Genomic DNA, 9,167 nt, shown 5'->3' with positions numbered 1-9,167 from the left:
AGAGCAAAGTACATCTAGTAGAGTTGTAGATCATGGAAACATTTTATAACATATATTATATGCCATATTTCATTAAAAACAAGTGAAAAGAAGAAAATAAATACAATAGAGAGATTTACTTTGCAAGCACAGAATCAGTATCATTAACATTTCAATGACGGACAGAAGCAAGTCCAAGTTTTTGGGCAGTTAATCATAGATATTATACCACTGACATACACCATGTAATCGTTGTCTTTGTATTGTTTTTACCACGACTATACATTTACAACATATAGTTTGCACCCTGACGAAGACCGGTTGATGTTTTTAAAGTGAGCAGCCATGTATTTGAAATAAAGGCTTTTTAACGGAATTCAAACGCATTTGTTCCTGCCTCACGCATGAGTGCCTGAAATTCATCTTTTTTTCCTATATAGTTTGTGATGTTTCGACTAAAACTTGAATGAAGCTTCAGCTTTGCTCTGCTGTCGAATGGAGACCTTTTTTATGTGGTTGCTTTAACATGAACAGTTTTAAATAGTTTCCTAGTTTTGCTTCCTCATTCCAACCAAACCACAGGTCTAAAATAATATGAAACAGGTGAGACAACACCAAAAGAACAAAAAGAGATGGATTATGTTGTTGCGTCACAGGACAGCTGCAAGAGCAACCAGAGGCCTCTGTCTCCCTCGTGTGTTTGCTCTGTGTGACTCTCTTATCTGTCTTATTTGTTCAGTTTCAGGAGGCTAAGAGGGGCCTTGGTGTGTCACTAACCACAGCCGCTTTAAAAACACATCAGTTTAATAAATCAGTTATTCTCTACATAGAAGGTGACTTCACAAAAAGTGAATCAGTAACACATCCAGGTCAGAGGTCAACTTCAAGTCAAACAATGTCTCATGATGCTGGGAAACACCAAGAGTCAGCAACGGTGTCGACAAAAGGTTTACAAATGTGTCACCATCAGAGATATTATTTATAAAACAAGAACAGTATGTAAGATTTCCTGGCATCTACAGGTGACCAGCTGAGACTTCTGTGAGTCAAGCATGAACTCCTAGCTAGGATTTGTTGAGCATTCATTGTTCAGGAGGTTTTTACAGAGACAAATTATCCATAGAGGTCTCTTTCTCTCCAAGAGACCGCTGCTTTACATTACAAATTAGTTTTATTAGTGTGACATTGTTCCTGGTCTCAATGCGGAGGAACTACTAACTATGGTGGCGGATGTGAAAATGCAAATGGCACTATCTAGAGGAGCCAGTGCTTGGTTTGTCCGTTCTTGGCTACTGTAGAAACATGATGGTGCAACATGGTGATCTCTGTGGACGAGGACCAGCTCCCTTTGTAGATAAAAATGTCTCATTCTAAGGTAACAAAAACAAGACGACACTTATTTTCAGATGATTATACACTAAAGAAAACATACTGATTCTATTATATTGCATTTCTGCCAGTAATTTCTCCCTAAATCTAACACACTGGACCTTTAATAATACAAAATGTTAGCATTTTTTAACAGGATGTGACGGCAGCTGAATGCTCAAACACCATGAAAATGACAACAGTTAAAAACTATGTCGCTGTATCTTTAATAAAACTAGAATTTAACACATAGAATAGAAAATTCCACTGTAGTAAAAAAAATATTGCAGCTCTGTATGTGTGTGTATATTAATTAAATTACACCATAAATTTGTGCTGAACCTTTGTATGCATCAGGTTACATTTGACATTCACCATCAAATGTAACCAGGTGAAAAACAGGTGACAGATTAAATGGATAAACTCTGTTATTGCAGTCCTGTGGTTCACATTAATTTTGGACGCTGCTGTTGCAAACAATGAGAAAGATACATAAATAATACTGTGTAAAAGGAGTACACTGTCAAGTATATGACTAACTATGAAATATTGGTCAAATATATTAGTATTTTGATTGGAACTGTGCCATTTTGGGGATTATATAGGCCACAATTTTGAACTATTTTCCTAAAAAAACATATATACACACACTTTCATTTCAATTTGTTTCATGACTTAATAAAACAGTTATTTTGTTACTCATATTTACAGGATTTCATGGTACACAATATTTGATGAAGACATGAAGCTGGTGTATTAAAATGGAAAAACCAGTGTGTTTAAACATGATAGCACCCCTCCAGCTTTAGCCTCCTTACACTGGCTCCCAGTATGTTGTAGAATAGATTTTAAGGTTTTACTGATTACTTTTAAGGCTCTTCATGGTCCCTCTCCCAGTTATGTCTCCGACCTGGTAGTGCCGTACACACTAGGATGTACTGGAACAGCCTAGAGTCAGTGATTAAGTCCCTTCTTAAAAAATACTTAAAATCAGAGAGCCTTCCCTGATCCTACTTAAGTTTTAAGTTCATTTAGACTGTCATTTCCTGAGTTTTTAAATACCATGTGTTTTTATTAGTTCTTTTAAAAGTTTTCATGCCTTGTCTGTTTTAATTATTGACATGTAAAGCACTTTGTAACTCTGTTTTGAGAAGCGGTTTATGAATGAAGATTATATCATTATTATATTGTAAACTAAACATAGTGTTATGGGAGAGAGAAAGGCAAATAAATACATTTCAAAAACAGCAAAAACAACCATTAAAGCTTAAAAAGGTTTAAGCTCTATGGATCAAAAAGCACCAGCAGTCCCACGCTGACGATCATTGTTAACAGTCCACAGAGCGGCACAGCCTCTGAACCAGAGACAGGAACACCTGTGTAAAGATGAAGATAACATTGGATTTGATATGAAATCTGACACCGATGTTAAAGCAGACACAAGAGCAAATACTAAAGAGTTGTCACCTTTAACTTCTACCATCTTGGTGGCCTCAGCAGAACGTCCAACAGCTGTATTTTCTGCTATGCAGGTGAAGTTTTGGACAGTACCCGGTATGGATGGGGTCCACAGGAGCTTATTTTGATGGACAGCAAAGTAGGTTCCGGTGGGGAAACCGTCCCTGAACTCCCACCTGACTGTACAGTCCACGTTCAAGGTACAGCTCGTCAAGCAGGTGAATTTATTCAATCTGCCAGGAAACACTGTGTCACGTCCGCTGATGCTGACGACCCACGGATCAACTACAAAATAACATAAAGTTTACTCCAGTATGTGAACGACATTAAATTCTTTACACTATTCCTCTCTTCATGAATGCTTACAGCTGAGCAGATACCCCAGGCTGAAAACTCTCGTCTGCTGAAGTGTCGGCACGGAACTCTCACACAGGTAGAATCCAGCGTCAGAGGGCAGCGGTGAGTCAAAGTGAAGTGTGAGGTTGTTTTGCAGCAGCTGCATATTTTCACGCAGGGTCACCTTCTGTCCGTCTTTGTACCAGACCACCTCGTTCTCCAGGTGTGAGGGGTCACCTGATGGAGCACCGTGGCAGACGAGGTCCAGTGGCCGGTCGAGAGATGGGACAGTGGTTCGTGGACTGAGCTGCACAGACACTCGATCTGTAACAGAGGACACCAGATGCAGGGGATTTTAAAATCATTAAGAAGGAAGAAGCATCTAAATCATGTATCACCAATTCTGCATTGTCATGTAGTTGACCTGAACCATCAGTGCTCCTCACACTAGCATGTTTAATGTTGAGATGCTTCTGTCTGTCAGAGAGATGTTGTCTGTAATGATACGAGGATCTGAATGATGTGGGACAGACGCTGTAAGAGCAGTTCCCAACCTTTTTCCTTCAGGGATTCCTTTTCTATCATTGAGTAAACTGAATATTTCAAATTGTATTCAGAGCGTAACAATAACTATACAGAAGAAATGATAAACTGTACACTTAACTCCAGGACATTTGTGTAAAACAAGCACTTTAGATGGATTTTGAGCAGATTATTTCCTTTTCCTGTTCCTAATAGACGTCTTTTTTGGACAAAGTCACTGTTTTTTCTTCCTGATGTTTCGCCATTGTTAAATTAGCTCTCTGGTTGTTGTAACTGTACTTTTCTGATGCGGATGAGGCTGTTTAGCAGGGTAAAGGCTCTGTGAATATAACTCGTGTCCAGGTCTTCACTGTGCCCTTATCCCTGTCCTGTGCGGTGTGTTTTAGGTTTTATATCTTGAAAAACATTCTAACCTTAAGAAATAACAGTTTCATTTAATGTTCCTCACAGAAATGGATGAAAGAATATCAAAAAGGCTTTTACAACACCACCATTGCACTTTGGCGACCCCTAGTGGGAGTTGGGAACCAGTGCTGTATATGGTTGAAATTATAGTCCTGTACTGTATTGTATTTTTGTGTTTTAATTATTGAAGTAGGAACAATTGAAGCTCACTGAGGATTTATTTATTCATCAAACTAGGGACTGACAGAGTAGTTTTCCACATCATGCATATGCATATAATAATGGATTCAGTACTGCAATGGAAATGATTAATATCATCAAAAAGTTAATCAAGAATATAATAAAAATTGTGTAATTATGTAAAATCTATGCAACAGTTAACACTGTCATGGAAACATGTAGGCCTCTGTACTATGTGCTGCTAAACAGAAACAATGTGAAGTAATCTTGCATTTTATGGGATGCCACAAGCACAAGTGCCTGACATGATGTTTACCCTTTGTCAGTGTGTACATTACTTGATATCCAGGGACATGACTAGATATGATGACTGCTCTGTCACCCGTCTGATGATGCTAGTTTAAGATCCCTGACCTGAGTATAAGTATCTTGTTCAAGGCTCACTCTTTGCACTCGGCTTATTCTTGACTGTTTGTTGTGAGTCCATCTGCAGATGCTGAATTAAACTTACAGAAAGACAAGTTTCTGGGTCAATGTATTTTGTTTGGTAGAAATTGCCACCACAAAAGTATCAAAATAAAAGTCTTGTTCTGTCAAAAAATGTCTCCTGTGACTGACAATATTTTATAGGATTGTTAATACTGATGAATAAATGCATAAGCAGCATGTCAAGGTGAAGCTGATTTTATGCTCTCTATATACTGTTTGGTATTTTTGTCCAGTTGTTTCCAACCTAGGGGTCACGTGCCCTAAACAGGTCCCAAGAAAAATCTGAGTGCTGGTAAAATTATTTTAAAAAATCTTACCCTGAAAAAGTACAAATATATCCCTCTAAAATGTGGAAGATAAGATGTATAAAGTATAAGTACATAAGTATATATACAGGTTAAGTACAAGTGGCCTACCTAAAAACTGTATATAAAAGTATTCTATGCAGGGTTACTGTCTGTAAACACACTTAGCAGTTAAAGTGAAAGTAAAAGCCAGCCTTAGATTTACCCATTTGGCGTTCCACCTTGCGATATTGGTGTTTTTATGGCACTATGTCTCTTGGATACCTGCTGCTTACTACCTGGCACTTGGTCGCTACCTTTTCATAAAGCCTGACCTCTGTTGGCTGTGGGGTAACACGCCCATAAACATCCTGAACACACAAGATAAGAAGAAAACACAGGCCGAGGGCAGAGTCTGTGGAAAAATACACCACCACACACTTCCAGTGACCCCTTCGGTTAATGTACTTATTTCCTTTCCACCAACGCACATCTAATACAGTGATAAACCTGCTGTACTTACTTTTAATCTCTACAACGGAGCTCATACTGCTGGAGACTCCTGTTTCTGGATTGAGCACGTTACACTCTAACACCACTGTATTTTCTAGTCCATTCGGTGCCCAAATTAACGTGCTCCCATTGACTGTGCGGCCCTCGAAGGTCCAGGTGTAGGTGCAGTTTGGGCGGCAGGAAGAGGAACAGGTGAAAGTGGTGCTGAAACCAGCTGTCACCTCACCGGTCCAGGAAATCTGCTCCCAGGCCTCCAAACCTGGTGCACCTGAGGGAGAGGAGGAGTCAGTATGGCTTTATCAGACAATGTACGATGTGCATTTATATTCTTACTATTTCTTCTTACTCATATTTTTAATATGAGTTAAAGGTTAATAGTAGTGGAGACCGGGTATGGTTGTAACAATGAGATGGCTGTGACAGCACCAGTTTCAGCAAGATGGAATGTCCATTATGACTAATATATGGTATGACCACTTCTTTCCTGAACTTGTGAAATATGTGTGAAGACCATTACATTTTGATTACTACTGTACTGTTGAAACAGAATATTGCAACTTGTTAAGATTAGACAGTTGTCACTTGGGTAAAATGTGAAGTATTTTTTTTGTTCATTTCAAACCACCATGCTGCTACAGCTGGCTTCAGGGGTGGGGGTGGTTGTAACATTTTTAAGTGTTAGGCTACAACTAAACCCAATGATAACTAAACATCTTGCTCTTTTTTCAGCATGCCAGGAGAGTCGGTGAGAAAAGTTGATGAGTGAGCTGGCACATGTCTTCAAGTCTACATGAGATGAGGTAAGGCAGGGAGAGACAGTAAGGTCTGTCCCCACAGAATACTCTGGCATGTGACATTGAGCAGACACTGCAAGAAATTACAAAACCTCAGAGAAAGAGGATCAACACAGCTGCCCTGGGACATCACAGCAGTCAAAAGGTTGCAGCAAGAATATGTCCTGACTGATTCACTGAGGCAGCAGACTTGTATTTTGGACCTAATCCACACAAAGCATCCAACAGATACAGGTTAGCAGGTAACAACTTAGTAGGAACTGGTTATTAGTGTCAGTTCGGTTTGGTGCAGTGTCTGCAGTGTTGCATCTGCCCATGGTCATGAGCTCTGGGTAGTGACCGAAAGAATGAGATCGCAGATACAAGCTGCCAAAATGAGTTTCCTCCGTGGGGTGGCTGGGCTCAGCCTTAGAGATAAGGTAAGGAGCTCAGAGTAGAGCCGCTGCTCCTTCGCGTTGAAAGGAGTCAATTGAGGTGGACCGGGTATCTGATCAGGATGCCTCCTTGGTGCCTCCTGTTAGAGGTCTTCCAGGCACGTCCCACTGGTAGGAGGCCCTGGGGCAGACCCAGAACACACTGGAGGGATTACATATCTTATCTGGCCTGGGAACGCCTTGGGGTCCACCAGGAGGAGCTGGAAAGCGTTGCAGGGGAGAGGGACGCCTGGAGTGCTTTGCTTGGCCTGCTGCCCCCGTGACCCGGCCCCCGATAAGTGGATAAAAATGGATGGATGGATCAGTTTTTTTCTGTATGCTTTGTGTAACTGTGTAATTTTAAATTCTTTACTAATGTCGGCACAGCTAACCCCAGCTTGTGTCAAAACTTACCCCAGTGATGGGGCAGGTTGTATCTATGAAACTCCTTGTGTTTGACATCATTTTTCAAATTCTGTGGTATCGTTAAAGCAGCTGGAAACATTGCTATTTTTAGAATACAAACAAGGTAACTTAGTGTCAAAATTTAAAAGCTCTTAAACATAAATTCAGCAAGTTATAGATGCTGAGCCAAAAGTGTTGAATCCATACCCAGTCTCCCCTGTAGTGTTAAATCCACTCAAGCACAGATGAAGTCATATTGAACTTCAGAACATACAAATCACAGCACATCAAGGCCAGTCTGAACTTAGAATACACCATTGAATCCTGAGAATTAAATTATTATGTAGAGTAGGATACATGAGGGGCATATTCAGTTAGTTAGCAGAATAAGAAATGTAACATGCAGTACCAACACTCTCTTAAACACATTCTTAAAATAACATTAAGCCATCTAACTGTTCGTATATCAGGTTTTTAAAGCTCTCCCTAGAGTTACAGTCTATGTAAAAATCAGCAGTCAGTAAACAAAGTGCTCTTACCTATTAGTGCCACCAGCAAAACACAGTAAAGACTCCTCCTGTAGGGTATCATGGTGTCTCTCATGTCTTACTCCACTGTGAGTTTAAACAAGAACTACTGTGCCTCCTTTTTTTAATACACTAACTACTGTTTAAGTCTGAGACATAAAGTTATTACTGTAACTAAACCTATGACTAAAATATCACTCATTTCAGTCACACCCATCATCTTGTTTAACATCAGAATTCACATGATGATGAAATCGATTTCGAAATTTACAGGCAAACAGGAAATCTGTAATTACAGCACAAAGGTTATACTGTGTGGTGTTTTGGTGCGTTTTGAAGCATTATGTGAAGTGAGTTGTAAAGACAGTAATCTGAACGTTGATTACTCTGTGCGCACTTGGAGAGCATTGTAATGTGCACACATGATGCACACAGTGAAACAACAGCGCACTGTCCAGAGATGAAACCATCTGTAGAGAACTTTATGATGTCACAGTGAAATTGACCTTTGACCGTGTGGATATACTATGTCATCACTTCATCATTTTATCCTATTTGATATTAGTGTGACATTCTGTCATAATTACTGTATGAATTCTATAGTTATGGGAAAAAAATGTGTTTTGTGAGGTCACACTGACCTTGACTTTTGACCTTTGACCACCAAAACCTAATCAGTTCTTCCTTGAGTCCAAGTGGACATAAAAACTAATGTATCATGAAAGATAAAAATGTAAATAGTTCTGTGTGTGTGTGTGTGTGTGTGTGTGTGTGTGTGTGTGTGTGTGTGTGTGTGTGTGTGTGCAATAGAGACTTCCTTTTTCTTTTGTTTGTTTCCTGAGGCCTTGGGCTACATGGGTGAAGACTCAAAGCATTTGTACGTAGTTATTTTGTGTTGAAAATTAATACATTTGTACAAATTCTAATTCTGTTTTTGTTTTTCTTTTGGCTTTATGGTCTTATAACTATTTATAATAGCCACATGTATATTTAAACACACGCACACACTAGATGGCACTGTCTCACAGGAGTTTGTCATTACCTGATGTTCCCTCCTCTTTTTGACATGGCCTAATTATTAACTACAGTCAATTGCCTGAGTGATTTTATTACTACAACAGTTTCTTGGCAGGCCTAGCTATAAATGGGTGTCAATGTAATTATTAAGCAGCTTCACAATAAAGCATCTATTCAGCTCCTGAGATGGAAACGATATATGATCACAGTCTATCATTGTTTAGCCTCAGGGACATTTGAGTCCTGTTACATGGGAGATATGATTTGAAGCAGAATACAAAATTTTTCTTACAATAAAAGTTCATTATCATATGTGATTCTCAAGGAAACAGTATATTCAGGTGCAGCCAGTACAATAGTAAACCATAACAAGTTGGTGTGTTTTCTGTCAGGAAATATTGTCATTTATCTATTTTAGAGATTTTAGCGCACAAAGGAAAAAAATACACACGTCCT

The 9,167-nt window shown here is 39.3% G+C and overlaps 1 protein-coding gene across 1 annotated transcript; it reads right to left on the bottom strand.

Annotated features, from left to right (window-relative positions):
- Window positions 1-1,557: 1,557 nt before the first annotated feature.
- Window positions 1,558-7,895, bottom strand: LOC117259566 (hemicentin-2-like). The gene is made up of 5 exons (XM_078171696.1): window positions 7,707-7,895; window positions 5,566-5,823; window positions 3,172-3,465; window positions 2,815-3,090; window positions 1,558-2,723 (listed from the first exon to the last, which is right to left on the bottom strand). The coding sequence occupies exons 1-5, from the start codon at window positions 7,768-7,770 to the stop codon at window positions 2,632-2,634; spliced, it is 984 nt and encodes a 327-aa protein (XP_078027822.1). The 5' UTR covers window positions 7,771-7,895; the 3' UTR covers window positions 1,558-2,631.
- Between the last annotated feature and the right edge of the window lie 1,272 nt (window positions 7,896-9,167).

The sequence above is a fragment of the Epinephelus lanceolatus genome, chromosome 10, assembly GCF_041903045.1.
Source record: "Epinephelus lanceolatus isolate andai-2023 chromosome 10, ASM4190304v1, whole genome shotgun sequence".
Classification (NCBI taxonomy): Eukaryota; Metazoa; Chordata; class Actinopteri; order Perciformes; family Serranidae; genus Epinephelus; species Epinephelus lanceolatus.
Note: the sequence above shows the minus strand (reverse complement) of the source record. Positions and strands in the feature narration are given on the sequence as shown.